The sequence below is a fragment of the Leptonychotes weddellii genome, chromosome 14 (genome assembly GCF_054177405.1).
Source record: "Leptonychotes weddellii isolate Sample4059 chromosome 14, ASM5417740v2, whole genome shotgun sequence".
Taxonomy (NCBI): Eukaryota; Metazoa; Chordata; class Mammalia; order Carnivora; family Phocidae; genus Leptonychotes; species Leptonychotes weddellii.
The window spans coordinates 24,833,547-24,857,177 of NC_138382.1; the positions used below are offsets into that span (position 1 = coordinate 24,833,547).

Genomic DNA, 23,631 nt, shown 5'->3' on the forward strand with positions numbered 1-23,631 from the left:
ATCAGGCTGGCCTGCTTTAGCTCCCATACCCTCCCCAGGGGGTACTTTCAGGATTTTGTTGCCATCAGGATTAGCTGGATTAGGGGCAGATGCATAAGGACCCCCTGGCGTTGTGAGGAAGTTTCATCACCAGGTCAGCATGGTGCGACCTATATTCTGTCACCACCACCACTCCTCATAGCCACCAACCGGAAAAGGGGAGGGGACAGCAGGAGAAGTGCTTTGAGTGCAAAATGCATGAACTCGGTACAGCTATAAATTCCCCCATCATGCACTTCCAAGGGTGTGGGCCATTCAAGACCGTCCTCCTTTCAAGCAAGAGCCCTACTGAAATGGGTCTGACAGTGGCCCTAAGTGGAGTGGTAAGCGGAGCTGCCCCAGAAAAACAACACAAAGAAACTTCTAGTCCTTTGCTAAAACCAGGCAAGCAATTTGGGAAGAGAACTGTGCTGTTGGAACCTTATATTATGGTCCTATCCCATGGAGGGGGGGGGAGGCCTCCAATTTATTTGAAGGAAAACAATGTGGGCAGGAGTGGGGGCTGGGCAGTAAGAGGACAGCCTGAAACAGAGGAACAACTCTTAACGCCTTTTAAAAATTCAGTGACTGAAACTTTTCCTCCCAAGAAATCACTTGGCCCTTTTACCTACCGGAACCCGCATCCTGGCTGCCACTCACGTGCACCCTGCATGAAGTAAACACGATCAATAGAGAAAGCAATGGGATTTCTTGCAAGTGTGTGCGTGTGCGTGTGTGCGAGTGTGTGTGTGTGTGTGTGTTATAGAACAGTCCCTCTTGCACAGAACTGGGCTGTTCCATCAAAGCCGTATCTGTTATATTTCTGTCTTTCTCTTCTGTTTGGCGTATTCACCAACAAGAGAAAAGGAGGTAAGCTTTGGCGGCCCTGACCTGCAGCTGGAACACAATACTTTCGCACAGCCCTGCCGACCCCTGACATAAATTTTACACCGCAGCTGGCATTTACACACTCAGCATTACCATATGTATGGTTGCTCCGTGCTAATTATGCTAATCACCTGTCTAACTGGCTGCTTCGAAAAATGGTTGTATTTAGCACTCCAGTGCCTACCAATGCGGCTTACTGTGTGGCTGAAATGTACATTCAGACGGCCCTGAATGGCAAGATTTTTCCACGTTGCTGGCTACATTCAGGCCTCAGAAAAATTTATTCAAGTCAACTGGTTTCGGTCCGCAACAAAAAAGTTACGAGAAAAAAGTGAGTGTGTTCTTGCCCTAACATTCTGGATCTGCTTGCAAGCAAAATGATAAATCAATTGGTGTGGGAAACAAAAAGGGAGAGAGATTTCTTTTGGGAGCCATGTGAAACTGTAGCCTATTTAAAAAAAAAAAAGAAGAAAATAAAGGGTCATCCTATTCCCCAAATCTCTAGAAAGAGCAGTTAATAGATATTTAGCCCTAATCCCAATTCTCTCAAATTGCAGGCTTTGTTTGCAATTAAGCAAGGTATTAAACATGTGCAATTTTCTTTTTTTTCTGGATCATGTGTGGACTAAAATGATGGCACCATATTTATCATTTTTAAACTTATTGCAACAATGTATGAACCTCATGGGGAAAAAAGCCAGGTAAGAGGAAAAATAACTTCTTAGGCAGCTAGGGAAAATTCTTTTATTATGCTCTCTTAGAAAACTTCCATTTAAAAAGACATTGTGTGATATTTACGTCTATTTTGTGAAGTTTTCTGGTTTGTCCCCTAAAGGAGCAAAGGAAATCAGGGAATGGGGGTGGGGAAATGGGAGAATTCAAAACAGAAAAAAAAAAGTGCTGGGGGAGGGGTAGAGAGTCAAGAAGCCTACATTTTCCTTAATCTCAAAATTCCCATTTTTACCATCACTGTTTCTAAAAGCAACGTTCTCAGATCACTCTATAGTATGGACTTCTAAAATCGGGATAATATTATTGCAGGCTGTTTAAACAATTCCCCAAGTTCAAACTGAAACCCCATTTCCTTCTAACTCACAAAATACCTTCATATTAATGTTTAAAAACCCTAAATGTAGTCAGTCTAAGGACTGCTTAGTATGAGATTATTTGGATGTACAGATAATGTCTAGGCGGTCCAATTTCCCTGAATCGCCTACAGCACTGTAAAAACATGTTTTACTGGAGGGGCAGCCCAAAGCGTCCAGTTACTCTCTTACCTCCAAAGGATCATCATTAGTAGATGCTTTACTGAAATCTAGAAACTGGGAGCAAACTGGAAGTCCACTTATTTTGCAAATATATCTTGGGCTGCCCCCCAGTGCTACAAAACACCAAAGCAGCTTTGTGATCAATCTTAGGTGTACACACAGAGAAGGTGCACCGACCCAGCAGGCTTTCTCAGACCCAGGAGAGGGTGGTGAGAGAAGCTGCTCTCTCCTCGCCTCGCTTCACCCACCTTGCAATTTAACTTACAGCAGATGAAAAGGGTGACGCTCACTGATGCTGCTATGAAAACAACAGCTTTGTTCCTATCAGCCCCTCCCCACTCCGTTCAACATTTTATAAACTTATCTGACCCAGTGAAGCAACATTATCCAAGCCACATCTTGCTCTCTTTGGCATCCCAATTCAAGTGGCTTTTGTTTGCCAGTAAAAAGTATTAATTCATCTAGGTTTTTGCAGTTCCAAATCTTGACCGTACAGGCAAAAATCCAAACACCATGACCACTACTGAGCCACTGTAGAGCTTACCTCTTTCCCTCCCGATCTCGCTCTTCTTTAATAGGAGATGGACCACCCTGCCTCATGGCACAGAGCAGTGTTTACATTGCAGTACTTGACTGTGTAATACATCTGGCATTTTTGGGCAGGATTCCTGAGCTAGGGGCCAGAAGCCCTTAAGCAATGATTTAAGGGGAAAAAAATCATGCGCATTGACTTAACAAAGCCCACTTCCAGTTCCTTTTGCTTACTTCTGTACATGTTTCATCAATAACTGAAAACTCTCTTGGTTGATAGTTTCTGGGGAAACCTACCGTTTCTCTTCATTTATCTTAACGATAATAAATCAAGCTTGTGTGGTGGCACAGAGACTTGCTTCTCACTAGTCTCATCTTCATGGCCAGTGGTGTTTTGGGACCCACGTGCAGTGTGGACTATTTGGGCCAACTCACACCTGGGTTTCTAGAAATAAGGTCCTGCCTCCACGTTATAAATCTCTCCAACAACAAACTTGTCATTCATTAGCAGGTACCTGACTGCCCACCAAATTCAGAGTTTGGAAACAAAGAACAAGTAATAAAAGTGCTTATATTTTGATGACACTGATGATATCTGTGGAGTCAAGAAAGGCTCCCACTAAGAAAATCCCAAGGAGTTTCCTCATTATGAACTGCTGGAAGCGCCTTCATGAGCAAAACCCTCTACTCTCTGGGACCTCTCATGTGGATGGACCATCTAATGTGGCAGAGTTGACCAAAATTTGGATAAGGAAATCTGTCCTTTCCATGTTCCTTTTGGCTTTGGTGGGAGTTCCATCCAGGGAGAACCTGAAGTATGGTGCCTGGGTGGGAATGTCTTGGTTTACATTTCACTTACCATCTCAAGAAATGCTAAAGGACCCAATTCTTCCATATTTCACACAACACATTAAACACAGGGGACCAAGACTTATTTTACACTCCATTTGTCAATGAATTCTAAGGCACCTCAAAAGTCCATAAAAATGCCATGACTCTTCAATAGGGGAAGTGCATCTTCTGCTGACAAGACCCCATCAAAGAGTAAGGTCTGGGAACCAACCCTTACCAAGATAAGAACCTCAAGGATGCAAATGGCAGCTTTGCATTTGGTATCTCCCACAGCTGGTTTGAAATAATACATTTTCTAATTCCCTCCTGTCAGTTTGTGATTAACCAGATTTACTACCATTTCAGATTTCACACTAGTAACTCCAGAGATCCACTGGGAGGAAATGATTAGGGCAGTTTAGGAGTAGGTGGGGGGGAGGAAGGATGGGAGGGAGAGAAGAGGGGGAGGGAGAAGAGGTTCTGGGAGCCAGTGAGGGGCAAAGGAAACAGTATTATAATAATAGAATCACACAGGTCTGGTGATTATTTAGGGATGTCTTTCTTCAAAATAGTATCAAACTAGTGCTGAGCTAAAATGCTATACTTCTGCAAATCGGCCTCTATTAAATATGGTCTCCTGCATAATAATTTTAAAATATTTCCGTATTTGTTTTAAAAGCTAAAAAGACCTTTAAAAATCAAACCCCCTCCACCTTCCCTACCTCCCACCCCCATAAAATAGACTACTCTTCTGGGTCTAAATCTGGGCAGATAGCTGGCATGAAGCTGGGGCGGGGGGGGTGGTAAACCACAAATGCAACCCCTTCCGCTGCACAAATGTGAACCCCCCCCCCCCGCCGCAACAGGAGAAGAAGGGCAGACAAGTTACAGCTTGGCCTGAGTGGACAGAGCTCCGGGGGTCACGGGGAGGTCAGCTTTGAAGGAGAAATCCCAATGAAATATAAACACAGCATTGTGGAAACCAGACAAATCTCCCATAGCTTGTCCAGCCAGCGTTAATCTCGCCATCAGCTGTGGTGCATAATCCAAACAAACGGATCCGGCGGTTCGTACATCTGGAAGCTGTCATCTTCTGGGGCCTCCAAGCGGCAGTCCGTGTATCTGATACAGCCCATCGCCCAACCTGGCTTCTACACCCCTTGGGAGGGTCAAGAGTGGCAGGCAGCAAAGAGACATGGAGGATTCGGAGGGTCAGGTGCCCTGGGGAGAAGGCACCTGAGGCTGTTTGGTATTTGAAAGCAATTATTGTTGGGTGTTAATTTCTCAGTCATTTTCCTCCAAATATGACGAAAACCACAACTCCTTGCACCTGTATGCGGGCGCCCGCTATTGCAATCTAACCAATACCTACCTAATAAGCATCTTCATTTTTTAAAATGCACAGGGGACCAGGAAGAAGAAAGGAGCTGCATTTCAGCAGGTCTTTCGATCCCTTGTGAAAGGCACCCAAACTGACAGCCCCAGAGAGCAGAAACTGGGGGATCACTTTGAAAAGGGGCGGTAAAATCAGAGCCCACAGGGCCCATACAAGCTCAAGGCCTCAGCCCCTCACTGTGCCCTCGGCTCTGCTGCAGAAGGGCACCTGGGGGAAAGTGGTTTGTGACGGGAGCATCTGGAGGAGAGCTAGACCACCAAAGAGCTAATGTACTGCGCAGGCTGCCGAAAGGAGCTCTCATTTCAATATGAACTAAGTCCACTGGTGTCTTTTCCTGCTTTTTACAAAGTCACCTTCATGCAAAAACCTTCATCTTACTGTTCTTGAAATGCAACAAGGTCTGTCTTCAAAATTAAATGACCCAAAGGAAGAAAATATTCTAATATACAGCTTTTTCTTTCTTCCATGGCTTACCCCCTCCCATGTCAACTTGTCATGCTGGTTTTTTTTATTTGATATTTAATGTAATTCTAAGAAAACACTTAAATTATTAGAATAAAAAAATTAGTTACCATTAGTTACCTAGATCAGTAAATATGGAGATGTGGAGGGGGCATTATCTTAAAGAAGAAAATTCTTTTGCATTTATGGCGGTCTATTTGCAGCCACAACTCCATCATAATAAAATCCTTCCATCTGCACAGCAGGGGGTCTTCCAATTGGAATCTATTATCTCAACCAGCGCTTCTCAATTGGGGTGATTTTGCGCATTCTCCTGCCCCTCCACCCCCATTTGGCAATGAGAAGAAACATCTTTGGTTGTCACAACTGGGAGGTTGCTACTGGCATCTAGTGGGTAGAGTTCAGGGATGCTGCTAAACATCCTACAATGCACATGGCAACCCCCTTAATATAGAATTATCCAGCAAAATGTCAATAGTGAGAAAACTTGCTCTGAACTGCAAGAAAGGATGGTGAAGTTCATTTATCTCCTACAACTGCCTGAGTTCAAGCCAAGAACACTGAAGGCGTCATACTAGCAAGGAACAAACTTGAGAGCACTTACAAACATCAAGCAGACATTAAAAACATTTTTAAAAATTTTTCTTAAAAAAAAAAAAATCAAAGTCACAACTTGCGTCCTCTCCCCTCGCTAGCCTCCAGAGATGTTAATAACCAAACACAAGGCAATATGGATTCATTTCAAGGCTGTTACTACCCTTTGCAGTAAAAGAAGCCAGGGGGTGGGCAAAGCTTGGGGGGGGACACGCTCAAAGAGATAAATGAACGTTCTGTCACTGGAGAGCTGTCAACAACAAACTTGTGTCCGAGACAGCGTTGGAGGGGGCGTAGATATTAAAGGAGACGGGAGGATAAAGGTGCTAAGCCAAAAGGAAAAGCCAACCGAGAAATGGGCAAGATTACAAATAAAGTTATTTGCCTTCTGTGCCCAGAAGGGTGAAATCCAGGTGAAGCACACCAGCAACAGGCAGCACCCCAGGAGCCAAATATGCTAGTGTGGAGAACGACACAGGCAAAGGGGCTAAAAGGAAGAGCCTGCCACTCAGCCAAATGCCCTGCACACACCAGAGACCTTCCTGCCATGTGGCTCGGCATTGGAGGCCTCTGGGCTCCCCACCTCAGACTGAAGTCCCAACCAGAGGCAAGCACTTGGGAGTTCTCCTGTCCGCTGAGCCTTGCTCCTGGAGCACCCCAGCACCCCCAGCTCTCCAAGCCCTGCGGCCTGGCTCAGTCCCTCCCTGTCCAGGCTGTCCTGGACGGCGTTCCTGCCATCCTGCGTCCGGTCTGGGTGCCCCTGCTGGGGTGGAGGTCCTCTGAGAGCACGGACTGTGGCCTTTCACCAACACCTCTCTGGAGCTGAGCGCAGTGCCTGGCATAGAGCATACACAGAGAGCGTGTGCTGAAGGAATATTTTTACATTTAAAGAACAATTAGTCTCTCCCTGACCTTGCCGCCACGGGCTTGTGTTTCGGTAACAGATGTCCACTACATCATTCCACATACTCTTTTCCTGAACCTCATGACTCCAATCACAAGTGAGCTACATTTGATATTTTTGACTTGCAAATACTATAACCCTAAGACCTAAGCTAGCACCTAATGCATATTGAGTTTCTTAAAAGAAACTGGTTGCTGTTGCAATGATTACAGCAGTCACTGTACGAACATTTTAACAACAGAATCAAAGAATTCTTATCACCAGTGCGATAAAAATGAGAGAGTCTTCCTTATCTAGCTTATATTGGTCTGCACAGTGTGGCCCATGTATTCAAATGGTCTTTATAAAGCCACATTCCCCCAGCACGCTGAAGCATGAAAGTCAAATCAATGATACAGCCTAGCAAGTGGATCCTTTTAATTTGCTGACTATATTAAAAAGATAATTATTTTGGCAAATACAAGGATATATGTAGTAAGTCTATGTGGAGACACAAATACAAAGGTAAGTGGAGATATACACAGTTGAACAACACAGGTTTGAACTGTGTAGGTCTACTTATATGCAGATTTTTTTTCGATAAATACAGTTGAGTACTGTGAATATATTTTTTCTTCCTCCTGATTTTTGCAATAATGTTTTTTTTCCTCCAGCTTACTCTATTCTAAGAATAAAGCATATGATACATATAACACACAAAATACGTGTTAATCGACTTTATGTTATTGGTAAGGCTTCCAGTCAACACAGGCTATTAGTAGTTAAGTATTTGGAGAGTCAAAAGTTACACATGGGTTTTCAACTGTGCAGGGGTCGGTGCCCCAAACGCCCCACACTGCTCAAGAGTCAACTGGTAGATACATGTATTCATGTATAGGTATGTAGATATACATATCTCCAGTTGCTTTTGCCTATTTAGCTATGTAGTGTGTGTGGTATGTCTTTTTTTTTTTAAAAAAATCATGGGGGAAATAAGCATTTTCCCAAACTGTCCCTCAGCATTCCTCTCTCCTTAAAAATCTCTTATGTTTTTCTCAGTCTTTCGCTTTTTAACTAGGGGAATAGGCAATCTCTATTCGTTTGGTTTCTTTAGTGTAGCAAACACCCTCGTTTATGCTCAGAACATTTATAGTCTCCATTAAGAAAACAACCATCTAACACTTCCTTGCTGATAGTGATGAGTAATTTATCAGAGACTAAAGTACAATTAACCTGCATCCCAAGTTGCTCCTCATTTTCCTCTGCTACAGTCTAGGACAGCAGGAAATTCCAACTCCTGAAAAAAAACGCTTACACTACTTACTGTCGATATGAACACTAAGCTCACTACCTCATAAACAAGAACTCCTTACTGTTACCTCTTCTTTGAACTTAAGTCAAAATTATAAAATGACATGGTGGTCTCACGAGATCCCGGGTTGGGTTTACCTGTATTTGTGAAACTATTGCTTCTTCTACATGGGAAGAGTCTAGCACACAATGAATGAATGAATGGATGAATGAATGAATGGATGACAAATCAAGAGACCAAGTTGACTTAAGTCATTAGGAGGCAAAGTGGACATTTTTGTAAAATGGAAGAATAATTCAGTTATTACAGGTAAAAACATCACATACACTATTGTGTTATAAAAATAAGCATAATAATAGATAACTACTTTATTGAGTTGTGAGACATGTGTTAATAAACAGTAATGGTAGTTGAGCAACAAGTGATAGTTATTAAGTAAATAACATTTGGTTAAAGAACCAGTGAGCCACACTGAAACCACCAAAACAGAAATGGGAAGAAAAATAACTGAGGCCCAAAGTCAGCAAAATGAGTCCTGTCTGAGGTGTCACTCCTTCACACTCTCTCACTAAGCTAGAGCTCAGGTGACACTGCCACTAATCATGTTCCTCCTCCTTCCAGGACTTGAAACAAACTGTCACATGCAGAAACAGTTGCTTCTAGAAATATACAATGTTAAGAAAATAAATCACATTATTTCTCTTTACACTTACTAAAGGTCTACTGAAAAATCTTGCTCAAAACAGCAAAAAATTATCTTTTGTCATCACCACTGACACCTAACAAATTTGTTGGTCTGAGTGGCGTAAAGTGAACAGATGCACAGAGCTGGGAGGCCCCTCAGCTCGTCCCTTGTTCTGTCCTAGGACCTATGGTAGCTCCCCACAGTCTAGCCAATCACATCATTTCCCAACTACAGCCTACTGTCTTGGGCACACCTGCATCATGGCACCCTATTCCCACCACACCAGGAGCCTCCACTCAGCTTGGGCCTCTGCTTGACCCCTCTTTCTGAGCTTCTGCCCAGACATCCCTCCTTCCTTCTCTTTCTCTCTCTTTCCAGGTCATCCTAATTTACCTCAGCACTTCCATGGAAGCTTTTTTTCCCATTTGACTTTCATGGCCCACTTCAACTGTGAGCTCAAATTTACTGCAAGCGCACTCAACACCAGTATTTTTAATTGCGAGCGTTTGTGCACAAGGAGTGTCTCACAGACGGGACATGATAGGTACTCTGTAAACTTGGTGCTAAGGTATAAGACATATTGGTGTATATATAAGGTATAAGGTATATTGATGCTCAATAAAACTCTTCTTTTATCTACCAATGACAGGGAAATGCTCAACTGAGGTAAATTACCCCACGGATTCAATCCAAAGAATAGTTTTGTATTAATTACCAACCTACTTAAGGCAAGAATGTTTTCTCTTCTTAATTCTTTGGACTATTATTTTAATTGTCACTTCTCAATTAAAGACTCCACCACATGCTTGCAAAACACTGAGAACTGAATCTTCACAAACAAGGCAAACTTAACAAAATATTCTCCAAGGTTAGCTTTCCAACAGCATTCTGAAAAGGATCAGTGACGTAATTACACATACAACTCTCAGGCTTCCAAATTTTGTGTTAGGTAGCTTTCACTAGGAATGCTCTAGGTAGTCTGGTTTGAAATACCTACATAATTACCTCAATCCTTCCTTCCCATCCCATTGTAAGAGATATCCAAAGCAATATTTAGGGGTTAAAATGTTTCCAAACAGCAAGACTGTCACTTTCCAAAAAAGATTTAAAAAAACAACCACCCACAACAAGAACCCAAAAAAACAAAAACCCGTATCACCAAAAAAATGTAAAATGTTTCCGTCTTGAGGGGCGAGGGGGATCTATTTTAAATTTACAACTGCTTTAAAAAAAAAAAAAAGTCTTCAAGAACCCCCAAATGGAGAAATGTTGGATAAATGACTGGCAGAACCCCTTGGAGAGCTCCTGTGTGGCCCCTCCCTCCAAACCTGAGTTTTTAAAACACATTTCTTCTTTCAACTTGCAAAACGCAGCCTTGCCCCGAATCATTCCATTTAAAAAGCCCCCACCCTCGAGGAAACATTAATCTACTTTGCAAACATGCGTTCCAGTCTATGCTTTACTGTTTTTTATTTCAACTCCTTTCCTCCCCACCCCCACTTTTTTTTTTTTTTTTTTTTGTACCTTGAGACAAATGTTTTTTTCCCCCAGAGTTGAAAGCTGTCCAAAAACAGGACCACACACGCCGCTGCCTCCGCAGGCCCGCGCTGCGCCCGCCCCCGCCCTCCCCGGCGCAGCAGCCGCGGCCGCCGGGGACGCGCACACTCCCTCCAGCCGGAGGGGTGGCCTCTCTCTGCCCCCCCCTTTCTCTTTGGACGTGCTGGGTGGGGGTGGGGGAGGGAAGGACACCGAGGACGAGAGCCAGGAGCCGAGAGGCCTTCCTCGGGCCGCGTCTCGGGCGCGGCGGCAGTGAGCGGCGGCGGCGGCGGCAGGCCCCGGGGGCCCCCGGCCGCGCGGAGTGGTCCGTCCCGCGGAGGGGCCCCGCGCCCCCGCCGGCCCGCCCTCGCCACTCTCTCCCACAACACCTAGCAAAGCGCAGCGCCCCGAGTAGATTACAGCGCGGCCTTTGTCGGGCGGGCCTGGCTCCCGGCCAGGCGCCCAAACAATAAACAATTCCCCCTGGTGCGGGCAGGGGGTTCTCGCTCGCCACAGAAAGGCCCTAGGTGTATGCTGGCAAATATCTTTATCAGTTGGAAGGAGGCAGGGAAAGGGGCCCGGGCTGGGGGACGAGAGGGCGCCGCGGCGGGCGCTGGGTCTCTTACCTTCCACCCACAGCTCCTCCACGTTGGTCTCGAGATTAGCTGCCTTTAATCCCACAGCGAAGGCCCCAAATATGAGGAGGCCCACAACCAAGAACTTGCCGCAGTTTTTTTGAATGTAACAACCCAGTTTAAATAAGAGTCTCTGAAACTTCGCTCTCAGCCACAGCGGCGCTTTCCGGCCAGTAGCTTTCCCCTGAGGATGAAGCAGAAGGGAGGAGTGAGCGCCGGGGAGTCGCGGCCCGCGCGCCCACGCCCGCTTGCGCGCACCCGCCTGCGGATCCCGCGACAGCCGTGGGGAGGGGGGGTACCCTCGGGCCTGGATCCCAGGCCGGCCCCGGGTAATGCGAGCGGCGTGGGCCTGGGCATAAATCAACGTCGGGATGCAGCGTGGGAGCTGCACCTTGGCGACAGCAGGGGCGCCCCCACGCACGACCCGCGCAGCATCCCCGAAGGTGTCTTGGGGGCGCTGGGGAGAAGGGCTGCAAGAACAGAGGGAAGGGGAAGCCGAGGCAGAGAGGAGAGAAATCACTCAACACAGGCAGTATTCACACCGGAGCTGGGAAGGGAGGGGCTGCGCAATCTCTGTGTTGGAGCCCACCATTTAAGAACCAGCAAACCATGGGTCGATTCCCCGCAAGTCAAGCGCCATCCTTCACCCCTCTCCGGATGCCCCGGCAAAGATGGGGGCTGGGGAACGAGCGCGCTCTGGGAACAATGTATTGCGGGCTCCCCGATCCTGACCCCCGCCCGGCGTGGTAGTAAGTGGGGATCCACGTGGTGAGCGCGGCGCCGGAGCTCACTCGCGACGCATTTCCAAAGCGTTGGGAGACGCTGTGTGAGCTGAATTAGGAAGTGGGGCAGCCATCTGCAACTTACGACAATATTTGTGATCGGAAGAGGGCAGCCACATGGATCTTTCCCTCCTCTCCCTTCCCATCTGGTTAAACGTAAAAAGTAGCCAAGTGCACAGGGGAAGGGCCCAGGCCGGCGCAGGCGGGGGTCCTGGCTGGGCTGTGGCTGCTCCCGGCGGCGGCGTTTCCCCGGCGCTGGCCGCTGCCCCGGCGGGCCCCCGTCTGGGTGCTCGCCTTCCCCGGATTCCACACATTTCAGCGAGCCTCGTAAACACAATGAACCCGGCCGCTTGGCAGACCAGCACCGCAGATTTAAGGTGGCAATTTGTTTACAACTTTCCCTTTCCCCCCAGGCTCTAAGAAGAAGTGGCTCAAAAACTAAAAAGGAAGAGGGGAGATGCCCTCTTCCAAGGATAATTTTTAAGGGGGCAGAGATTTCATGCTCCACAAAAGCAAAACAGGCTGCCAAAAAAGGAAACCACCTTTATTTCGGCTCCCTCCCCCCCTTCCTCTCTCCGCCTCCCTCCACTCCGCCTCCCCCTCCAAGATGTTAAGAAATGTGGCAGCATTACAGGGGTTTAGGTTGCAAATAGGGGCAGGGGCGCAGGAGCAGGGGTCTCCGGGGCCGGGGGCACTGGGCATTGCCGCGCTGCGGCCGCCCTAGAGGTGGTCCACGGTGGACCGCTTTCCAGTGCTCCGGAAAAGGCATGCCGGGGAGGGCGCGTGCACACACACACACACACACATACACACACACATACACACACCCTCCACCCCCTGCGGACCTCAGACAGCCCTTTCCTCCTAGGACCGGAGGGAGGGTTTGAATTTTTCAATCCCCACTTGTCTGCTTCTTTTCCTGGAGAGGTGTGTGTGAGTGCTTGCGTGCGTGCGTGCGTGTGTGCGTGTGTGTGTGTGTGTGGCGGGGGCGATCCCAAAGAGGAAGAGGAGGGAAGAGTGGGAGGAGAGGAGAGAGTCTGAAATGCACCTTGGAAATCTGCTCCAGAGCGAAGGCGGCGTCGCAGTAGCTGGGCCGGTGCAGATAGTCCCGGTCCAGCGCGGCGCTGCGGCGCAGCCCCCCGGTCCGTCTGCGCCTCCCGCCGCCGGCCGGCCGGCCCGGGGCCCCGCTGCAGCTGCCGCCGCCGCCGCCGCGGTCCTGGGGCTCGGCGGCGTTACCAGCCGAGGCCATGTTGCCGCCGCCGCCGCCGCCGCCGCCGCCGCGGGAACCGAGGCTTCCCGGGCGGCCCGGCGCGCTGCTGCCGCCGCTGCGGGCTCCCGGCGCGCCCGGGCGCTCGGCTGGCGAGGACGCTGCTGGCCGCCGGCTGCTCGGGCTGGGGCTCCGGTTGACAGACCTGCTGCTGTCGCTGCTGCTGCCGCTGCTGCTGCTGCTCACACGGCTGGCGCTGCTGCCGCTGCGGCCGCAGCCGCTGCCGGGGAGTCAGACCCTGCGCCTTCCATTGCCACATTGCGCGGGGGTCCCGAGGTCTCTGCGGCCGCCGCTGCCCACATCCAGTTCTCGGGAGGGCGAGAGCCGGCGCGCGGAGCCAGCCTGTCCTTCGGACGCTCGCGCGGCGCTCCTCAAGATCCCCAACTCCCCCTACCCGCCCCCCGCCCCGCGCCGCGACCCCTTCACTGCAGAAAGCGCCAGCAAATCCCCGCCGCTCCCGCCGGCCTCGCCGGCTCCCTCGGCGCCTCCCGGGTCGCTCGAGCGGCCGCGGAGGGTAAGCGCAGAGCCACCGCCGCGGGGTCCGTGCGTGCCCGGTGGGTCTCAGCGCTGCCGGGCCGGGGCAGCCGCCGCCGCCGCCGCTGCTCTCGCGGCGGCTGCTGCTGGCGGTGGCGGCTCCTGAAGCTGCTGCTCGGGCTGCTCGGGCTCTGGCTGCTGGGTTCGCGGTGGCTGTTCGGTCCCGGACTCTGCTTTCTTGTGCTCCTCGCCGACCCGCTGGACCATTCTGCCCCAGTGCAGCGCGCCTCACTCGCTCCCGGGACCTGGGGACTCCGCTCTGTGTGTGTGCAGCGGGCAGCGGCCGCAGCAGCTCCTTGATTCAATAGATGAGATGGAAGAAGAAAAAAAAGAACTCTCTCCATTTGGAGAAAGAGGAGGAGGAGGGGAGGGGGTGGAGGGGGAGAGACCGAGCGAAAGAGAAAAAGGCTGGAGCTCCCGCCCCCGGGGCTGTCAGATGGCTTGGGTTTCTGCGACGCGATTGGCTCGCGGAGGGCAGAAATTACTCAGCAAACATGACTATTATTAGCTGCTTAGCAACAGCTCACCAAAGTAGAGAGACCACCCAGGTAGGCAACCCCAGTGTGTGCATCCCCGGCTTCGGGGGGAGCCTCCGAGAGCGCCAACCTTCTCGCATGCAATACTTCCATTAAGGAATGCTCCCCCCCTCCCTTTTCTTTCTTATTCCTTTTCTTTTCAACAGTGTCTTCTTTTTGTAAGACGCCTTTTGCGCGCGCGCACACACTCACACACACATACACCCACGAGCATTTGCCTCGCGATAGACACGGGGGGAAATGTAATATTTTTTTAAGCGCTTAAACAATTTCTGAAATTCCTCAAAGAGAAAACCCTTTCAGAGGCACCTTGGCCTCAAGCTGCAGCAAATACTGGGAGGTCCGGCTTGAATTCCCAGGCCTGCACCAATAATGACAGGGTGGTGGATAGTGCGCCAGTGTGTGCCAGATTTTTTTTTTTCCCTCTTCTCTTTTCTTTTCTAACTAAAGAGAAGACTTAGGCTCTCGCAGGGAACAACGCCTCGCATTAAGATAAACAAAATGGAAAGTTAAAGAGGAAAGTAAGGACGTTGGGAAAAGCCACCCTTTCTTAAAATCCTCCCCCCACCCCACCCGAAAACCCACGGCAGCACAGTCCCCGTTTGAAGGAGTCAGTGCTTTAAAAACGTGGAATCCAGACACCGAAGCAATCTTGTGGAGGCAGAGGCGTTTTTATTTGAATCTTTAATATGACATATGTAAAAAAGAAACAACAGAATCCTTTTAACAACCAGGAGCAACGGAATTGTTTTCACTGAGAAAGAGAAAAAAAGTTTTCTTGACTATTTGGGGTTCATTTGGACTCCCCCCTTTTATCACCCACAAGTCCTTGTTTAAATTATTTAAAGTCCGTTTTAAACGTTTTATTTTTTTTTTTTCAAAAACTGGTACGCATCCTGTTATATTTAATAATAGCGTGACGTTGGGGAGAATAAAGGCTTTGATGTTGGATTCATTCGAAACAAATTGTGCGCTGATTGCGAGGACTTGTCAGTACACTGCGGCCAGTGTCACCGAGACATCCCGGGGATTCGCTTCCCGTTGGGGAAGAAAACACGCGACCCTCTGAAGTGGATCCTGGGGCCAGACATCTTAAACTACCTACATAGTTCCGCTTTTTACTTAAAAATATAATTTTTGAAGAGCGTAGTTTGTTTTTCTTGTTTGCAAGTTATTAAATCCTCCCTGAGATAGCGACCAGAACCACAAACTCTTCGATTCTGCTTCATTTTATTATTTTTCCCTTTCTTTTTTAAAAACGTGGTTGAACTGCAGAGGGGGACCCGCGGCAGCTAGAAGCCGACTGCAGCCGTGAAATGGGGCAGTGTGGCTTTAAGATGCACACGGTGTGTGTTCATTGAAAAAAAAGAAGAAAGAAAGGAAAGAAAGAAACCCAGATGGAGGGAAAGGGGGAGGAGCGGGGAGAAGGCGGAGCCCACGCGACCACGTGACCCAGGGCCGGGCCCGGGCGGCGCGCGCTGGGCGGCCGGGAGGCCTGCACGCGCGCGCGTGCGTCTGCCTGCGCGCGCACCCGAGCTCCGGGACTCCCCGCGCGGCCCAGGCGGAGCAGGTAGGGAAGTCGGTGCGCTTGGCTCGCGCCGGGCGGACTCCCAAGTCTCCAGCTCGGCCTCCCGGGAGCCCAGAGGAGGCTCGCGCCCCGCCGGCGCGGACGGACGTGCCGGACGCGCCGTAGTACATTCCTGAAGGCGGTCCGGCCCCCTTACGTTGCCCAATGTCCGCGCGGCCTCCCGCGGCCGGCCAATGGCCGAGCGCACGGGTCCCTTCCCATTCAGCGGCCGGGTGTCCGCGGCCCCGGCCCGAAGGGGACTGCGGCGAGGCGAGCAGGCCACCGGGGCAGCCCACGCGGCTCCCGCGGGGGGCTTGTCGCCAGCCCTCCCCGCCCTCTTCCTGATCCTCTTTGGCGGTTTCCCTCTCCCTCCTTCTTTCCATCTCCCCTTTCCTTTCTCCTTCCTCTTTCACCCCTTTCTCCTCTCTATCCAGCCTCACCGCCTTCCTTCTAGCTTTTTCTCCTTCCTGGTTTCCGTGGGAGGCCCTGTCTCCTGAACTCCAAACCGGCGGAACGTGATGCGGTACCCCGGGCGGGGTAGGGTGTCCCGCAGAATAGAGACAAAGACAGCAGAAGTGTCTGAGGGTATTTACGAGATCAAGAGGAGGACCGGAGTACCCGGCCAGCGCGGAAATTCAAAACTCAAAACTCCGAAGGAGCACGTGATTTTGTGCGCCGCTCTGGGAGGGCTGCTTAAATCCAGAAGGGAAGGCAAGCACCGTGCGATTAAAATGACACATTAATAAATAATATCGCAGGGAGGAATGGGCTCGACACATAGCAAGTTTAATCTTGAAGCGAAATCCTGATTTTTATTATGTTTGATAAAGAACAGAAAGTAGGAAAGGAGATTTATTCCAACTTTCCTTACTGAGTGGTTCTGCAGACGTTTGAAGTCAAACTATTAAGTGCTTGCCGCTGGAAATTATTTTTTTAGAGTTGGGGGTTGTACCCCCTAGTTTTACATGTCAGTCTCTTTATATTTGAATCGTGCTGTATAGCAAGGTAATCATGTAGTCATAGGTTGCTTCGTTTGTCTCTTCAAATTCCTTTACAGCGTTTTAGACCAAAACAGCTGTGCCTCCGAGTCTTTTATTTACAGCAATTTAAGTTTAGCTGCTTGGATTATGGAATTCTAAAATGAAATTATGGGCTATGTACACATCATGGTTCCTTATTACTCTCTGCACGCAGCTGCATATTCTCTCGTGCTGACTGCTGCTACATGTGCACCATTTCAATGGCAAAGCCTCTTCCACTCGGGCTCATTTCCCTCAGTTGGACTCTTAATTCCTAAACGTTTTGAACATTGATCTCCCGGGTTCTCAGCGCCCTCAGCCTCCTCACCCGCTGTTTGATAGGTTAACTTTTCAGCATCTCAGACAATAGTCCCGGCCTGTAAATTCCACCCATCGGTTCCAGGACGCAGTCCCCAGCCTGGGCTCTAACAAGCGCTATCTTAATCTCCCCACCCCCACCCGCCGCTTCCCCTGTGGTCTGCTTTTTTCATACACAGAGATGAATTACTTTGAGGATCTAATTGGCCTTGTTTCTGTAACGTTTTAAGAAAGGGAAGAGGAGCCAGTGTAAAAGCCTGCTCGACTTGGGTGGTCAGGGCTGAGGCTGCCCCCAATTTGCCTCATTGCTGATGCATGCGAGTGCGACATTCCCAGCGATAATGTTGTTCCTAATCAATCTGCCCTTATTTACATTTGTAAGCGTTGTCGGCTTTAATATGCATGCCCTGTGCAGGGGACTGCTGCGCCACACCGGGTTTGTTAACTTCAACTAACCCTAAGAATTCTCCAGACCTGAGATGAGGCTGGCTGGAGGAGCCAGGCCTGTGAAGGTGTCTGCTGGGAAGACAGTCCCTTTAATGGCCTCTCTGCAGTGTGGCTCCCCTCCTGAGAGTTACCAAATAAGTGAGAGCTTGGGGCCTTTTCAACCAGCAGGAGTTGCTGGCCCTCTTTGGAGCAACCGTTGAGTGTTCTATTTCCCCTTTCCAAGTAAAGGGGAATGCATCATCTCAGTGCATCACTTGTCATTTAGGTCTTCCCACCATGATGCAAGACGTCATAGGACTCTGTAGTTTTCAAACCGATTTCTTTAAACTTTTAAACTATGAATATGAAAAATATTTCCCCTTCTGTGCTCCAATACTTAAAATATCTGTGGCCACACCACACACATCTCAAAAATGACATCCGATTATCCAAGTGATAACACTGAAATGAAACATCTGCCCTTTGTATTTGGACATTCCAATGATAAGCAATTGTGGGAGCTGGACTTGGTTGAGTAATGAGAAACCATAGTGAGATTTAACTTCTCACTGGTTTCTCAGATCCAACGAAATGGGTCTTGAAAATCTAGTGTAATTTAGCAAATTTTGCAAAGTAGAAATGAATAAAGGGGTAAATGTATTCTACTAAGTTGACCTTTGGGCCTTGTTATAATTTTGCCTGAGTTTAATGCTCTTTTCCACAAATGCAAAGAATTGCAAATGTTACATTAAGTCCCACAGTATGCCTGTTGAGAGGCTGTGATGGGGAGAGGAACTGGGGATTTGATGTAATATTCTATTTCTGGGTGGGGAGCCCAGGGTACAGGATGTGAGTGATGGGCCTGAGCCGGAGAGGTTGAAAGCAGGTACTTTGGATAAGGAGTCTCGACTCATTTCAAACCCGTATGCCACCATCCACCACATTTTCTTGGCTCTCTAAGAATGCCTTATTATTTTCTCATTGGCAGCTTTTGTATTTACTTAAAAGGTGATGGTAGAAAATGAGTCTAAATGGTTTCAGGGGGGAGGGAAAAAAAAAGATTCGGCAGCCACAGAATGAGAATCCCCTAAGCATGACTCCCCTCCCCTTCCCCTTCTACCTTCTGTTTCCTCCCCCTATTCCCTCCTCCCCAGGACTGGAGGAAAGGGAACAGCTCTAGCCAACTTGTCAAAATAATGCTGCTAATTACCCCTGATCTCCTTTAATGGGAAGCTGCTCCCAATTCCACAAAGGAGTAAATGAGGGGTCTACAGCACAAACCCAGGAGCACTGGCATTTTTTTGAGCCTGCAGTGAGCTTGGGATGGGGGCAGAGGGTGGCAGAGGGGAGATGTCCTGAGAAGGTCCCAGAAATCTCCACATTTATTACTCCAGGTTCAAATACTAGCTTGAAAAGGGGAATTAGACTTTATGCGGTGCCAAAGCTTTGGGTCACCAACTACAGAGAAAATGTTCAGAGCCTACAATGAACTTGAAAGAAAACATAGCATTGATCCTTGTACTGATTTCCCCCCTTCTCAAGTATCTTCTTAGCCACATTACTCCAGTGGATAGAGATGTATTCTAGAAAGACCCAGACTCTGAACATTTTTTTCCTCCATCTCTCTCTTGCCTCATCTCTATCTCCGCATCTAATATATCTATATCAAGCTTTGCATTTGGCAGAAGGCACACCATTCATTTCAGTGATCTCTGCCATTGGGTCTTGCATGAAAAAGAAGCTGAGCAACATGATCCCTTTGACCCACTGCTGGAGCAACAAATTTATTAGAGATATAGGCATGAGAAATGAAAGGGAAGTAAAACAATTCCAGCTTATTGTGTGTCTTTCTTTCATACTGCTAATCCGGTTTACACATCACGCCTACATGTCTCAATAGGGCTTTATACACTGTGGCAGAGGCGGGAGAAAATAAAAGGTGTGTGTGTGTGTGTGAGAGAGAGAGAGAGAAGAGAGGAATGAGGATAAAAACAGGGAAGACATATTTTAATCCATATTGATTTGCTTCATCAGTTTTTCTATCGGTAGAAAGTTGAAGACAATTTGTAAAAACAGTCTCCCCCCCCACACACACAAAATAATTCCAAATGGTGTGAACTCCTATTCAAATAGCCTGTTAGATTAGGACTAGATTATAACCAGAAATTAGAAACACTTCTCACAGTGAGTTTGAAATGAAGCTAATACCCCAAATTGAGAATGGGCCTATTGGCGTCCACCTTGATTCAACATTTTAATACAAAAAGATCTTGGACTCAAAGGCATTTTACAGCCTTGTGGAAGGAAGCTGGGTGACAGCTGGAACACACACAAACTCACAATTGAAAGCCCCTTGTTTTACAACATGGGTGCACAATGCACCTGAGGCAACAATTTATCCGAGGTACCACCCAGAAATAATAAGTTACAGTAACAAAGGATGACACCAAAAAGCATTGTCTTTCTTTGTGAAGGCAATTAATTCTGGACTGGAAGGAAAAAAAACTGTTGAACTACTGGAAGGAAAAAAAAAATCGAACACACAGAATGCTGAAAAAGGACTATTGTAGTTCAAGACCTCAGTTATACAATTACTAAATATTTAGGGCCGCCCATTGTGGGTCTTTATTATTTGCGTCTAGTTCTTTTAGATTTCCCCTCCCCAGGGAGGAAGGAGGGATAAAAATGGAAGAAGACAGTCTTCTCTCCCAGGTCTAGGAAAAGAGAGGTCTCTGGGTGTCTTCCACAGACAACAATCCATATGGTTCTTCTTAGATGTTGGAAATTGAGATCTGAAAACTTTGGACTGATTGCTCATCCACACACTAGGAGTCATTTTTCACATGAACTTAAATAACTGGAGGCATAGCACACGTCATCCCAGAGGTACAGTCCCTGGAGGTCCTGTGGGCCCAGTGTCGGCATCGGGTCTAAAGGGGTTTGAGTCGGCCCGCCCCAGCTCAGGGCTCCCCTGAGGCCACACTCAGCACCCCGGCTAGCCGCCGACCTCTTTAATGGGTGGCAGGCACCAGAAGGCCCGCTGCCGTGGGAGCAAGCGTCAACACGTACCTCTCTCCCACCCGTGGCCCCCTCCTGAACTCAGAGCAGCACTCTGGCCTCTTTTCCCACCAACGGCGGCGGGAGATGGGAAGTGTGAGCCCGGGGTTTTTAAGGTGCTTCTCGGCTAGCCCCGGCTGTCGCACTCCCGGCGTGCGGGTGCGGGAGCGTGCGCCCGTGCCCTCCAGCGGGTCTCCACGAGCGCCACCGAGACGAGAGGGCTCGCTCCGCTGCGCGCGCGCCCTCGGCCCCCACCCTCCCCCCTCGGCGCTGTCACTCTCCGCACCAGCCCTTCCAGCCCAACTCTGCCTCCGCTGGCGAGTCGGGAGCCACCAGCAGGCTGAGGAGCGGAAGCCAAGGTGGCGACCCTTTCAAGCGTGAAAATGGGATCCCAGGCGACCCCCTCCGTGAGAACTCCCCCCGGAGCCGTTCCCCCAGCCGGGCCCGCCGCGGTCGGCCCCCTCCCCGCCCCGCGGGGCCGGCCTCGGGGGGCGGGGGGCCCGCGGCGAGCGAGCGAGCGAGGGAGCGTGGAGACGCGGGCCGGCGCTCCCGCGCCGCGGCGGCGCAGCCCACCCAGCCCCGCGGCCCCGGCGCGCCGCCAGCCCCTCCCGCCCGGCGCCCGGCCCTCCGTCCACCGCGCGGGGCGCCCGGCCCCGCAAGCCCGCGGCCCCGGGACGCACGCGGCGCGAGGGCGAGGCGGCGGTGGCGGCGGCGGCGGCCGCGCCGGCTGCACTCACCATAGCCGGCCGTCAAGCCCTGCCCGGAGCGCGGGTGCCGATGGCGCGGACGCTGGGCTTGGATTTCACATCAATTCCTTTTTTTCCCCTCGCCCCCCTTTCCTGGTCCTCCGCTCCTCCGTCTTCTCCCCGTCTTCCCTGGTCTCCCCCTAGCCTTGTCGCTCTGGGTCTCTTTGTCCTCCCTGTCGTCGTCTTTTTCTTCGTCTTCGTCTTCGTCTTCTCCTCCTCCTCCTTCGTCTTTACAAAAGGAACGGAAAGTGTAAAAACCCCGGCGCGCTGGGCCGCCGGAGGCTTTCGGCGGAGTGCAGCGCGGACTCACAATTACAAGCCTGTTTCTATTAAGCAGTTCCATGGCCCTCGGCGTGGGTGGTCTGCCGCGCCATAGGCAGGACCTGTCAGGGTCACGTGACAGATCCGAAAACTTTACCCCTTTACAATAAACTCAAGGAAAGCAAAGTAAACTCGAGGAACGTGCTATCAGCACAGCCCTCCTGGGTAAACAGGCGCTCCCCTCCCCGCCTTCCTGGGAGGCGCCCAGCCGCGCGAGCTCCGGCGAGCCCTGGTCGCCCCCTCCCCGCCCCCCCCCGCGGCCCTCTCTGCGGGGGGCCGCCGGGCGGGGGGGCTCGGCTCGCCACCTTGCCTTCCCCACCTTGTGCTCTCCCACCCCCCCCACCCCCGCCCCACGTTATTTGCTAACATTGAGCCGCTTGCCCGAACCCGGGGGCGGGGGTTGCCAGGGGAGCAGGGAAGCTCACTGCAGCATCCCCAGCACTGCGGGAAATGCGGGGTGCCCAGAGCGCTGCCGAACACCACCACCTTGCCTGTCCTCAATTCTCAAAGCCCTTTCCTGCTCGCATTCCCACGGAAGCCCTGAGAAGCTGGGAGCATTCTGGTTGACAGGCCCACAGGCTGACAGGGAGGCAGAGAGCCAGGGACGCCGGGCAGATAACAAGAGCCTCCCTGGGGAAAATGTTCAGTGCACCAAGATGTATGTGGATTCGCGTCGTTTCTGTCAGAGGGCCCTGGGAAGCTGCTACTTCTGAAGAGACCAAGGTGGAGTCCCTTGGAAACCAAGATTGGTAGCTGGCTGAGGAATTACTAATTGATATTTGCTTTTTTCCCCTTCCAATTACTGTGGTTTTTGGGGTATGCCACCCAAATGCTCCCACCCACACTGCCTTCCCAAACGAGGCAAGCTTGGGTGATGGGGTTAGACGGAAGTGCCTCTGTGCTGAAGGGCTCTCAGCCTCTTGCCCTAAATGGAAAGTCCTATTCTGGAGAGACCCTGCTACAGTGTTTAACATTTCATCTGCTCAAACCTGCAGGGTAGACTTGTGTTTCACACACAGCTGAAAGGTGCTATTTGAAATGGTCCACATTATGAATATAGATGAATTACAGATGAGGGAGGGTAAGATAATTTATTGAAAATATGAAGAGTTAACTAACTGGTCTTTAGGTAAAACCAGCCTTTCCTCACCTCGTTCTGGGCTGACAGTGTGATTAGGGGTGTGTGTGTGTTATTAAAAAAAATAAACACCCATGCAACCAACCTAGGAGTCACAATTTGTCTCCCTCCCCACAAAAGATGATATACTGTTCTTTAATAGGGTTATTTGAGTTTCCAGAGTGCTTATGTTTGAGATGCATTAAGTAATTAAGCACTGGAATGCTGGGGCAGCCCTGTGAATTAGGCTGGTCCAGAAAGTCTTTTCATACCAATTGACTTTAGTAAAAAATGGTCTTAAATGGATATTATCCATTTATCCAAGCTGAGCGTGGATTCTAAGAGTCATAATAATTGGAAAAACAAACCCACCAACATTTCTCTCAGAAACGCTGCATTTTGGTGTCATATCCAAAGACTCTATTCATACCTTGCTATGAACTTGGGTGGGGTGAGGAAGAGGAAGATAAAAATACATCTCCAAAAAGAGTAGTCTAGAATATGAAAGAGAAAGGGGGGGGGGGATAAGAAAAAAGAGAAACAGCTTAGCAAAGGACATTTAAATGGCCCACAATATCAAGTCGGTAGGTATGCTAATTTTGCAGAGAAATTCCAGCAGACCTGTGGAATTTGCTTTTCCTAATTAAAATGACACCCCCAACCCCAAACACCTCCCACCTCTGCCCTCTGCAAGCAAGCTTGGCTACAGGCTCCTTGAGTATGTCGCCAAGGATGATAATCAGGGATAGATCCAGGTTTACTGGGGCCTGAGGCTTATGCAGTTTGGGATTGGGGGGGTGGGGGGAGCTTCTTTAGGAGCTCCAAATCACAAACCCAAAATCAGTACTTGGCTTTGGAAGGGGTCTGTTCAGGGAAGAGGCCTGAAGCTGTGTGAGCTTCCT

General features: G+C 49.8%; 1 protein-coding gene across 5 annotated transcripts in view; it reads right to left on the reverse strand.

Moving 5' to 3' along the window:
- The window catches only part of PTCH1 (patched 1), a 69,540-nt gene extending 48,126 nt beyond the window's left edge, over positions 1 to 21,414 (reverse strand). For 3 of the 5 annotated variants that reach the window (XM_081802929.1, XM_081802928.1, XM_081802932.1), the window contains exons 1-2: positions 12,870 to 13,085; positions 11,031 to 11,223 (exon numbers count right to left, since the gene is read on the reverse strand). In XM_081802929.1, the coding sequence (XP_081659055.1) occupies positions 11,031 to 11,223; positions 12,870 to 13,070 (394 nt within the window). In that variant the 5' untranslated portion in view covers positions 13,071 to 13,085. Of the gene's footprint in view, positions 1 to 11,030; positions 11,224 to 11,906; positions 12,217 to 12,869; positions 13,086 to 21,282 lie in introns of those variants that run through there. The other 2 variants (XM_081802930.1, XM_081802931.1) reach the window with 2 other exon arrangements.
- Between the last annotated feature and the right edge of the window lie 2,217 nt (positions 21,415 to 23,631).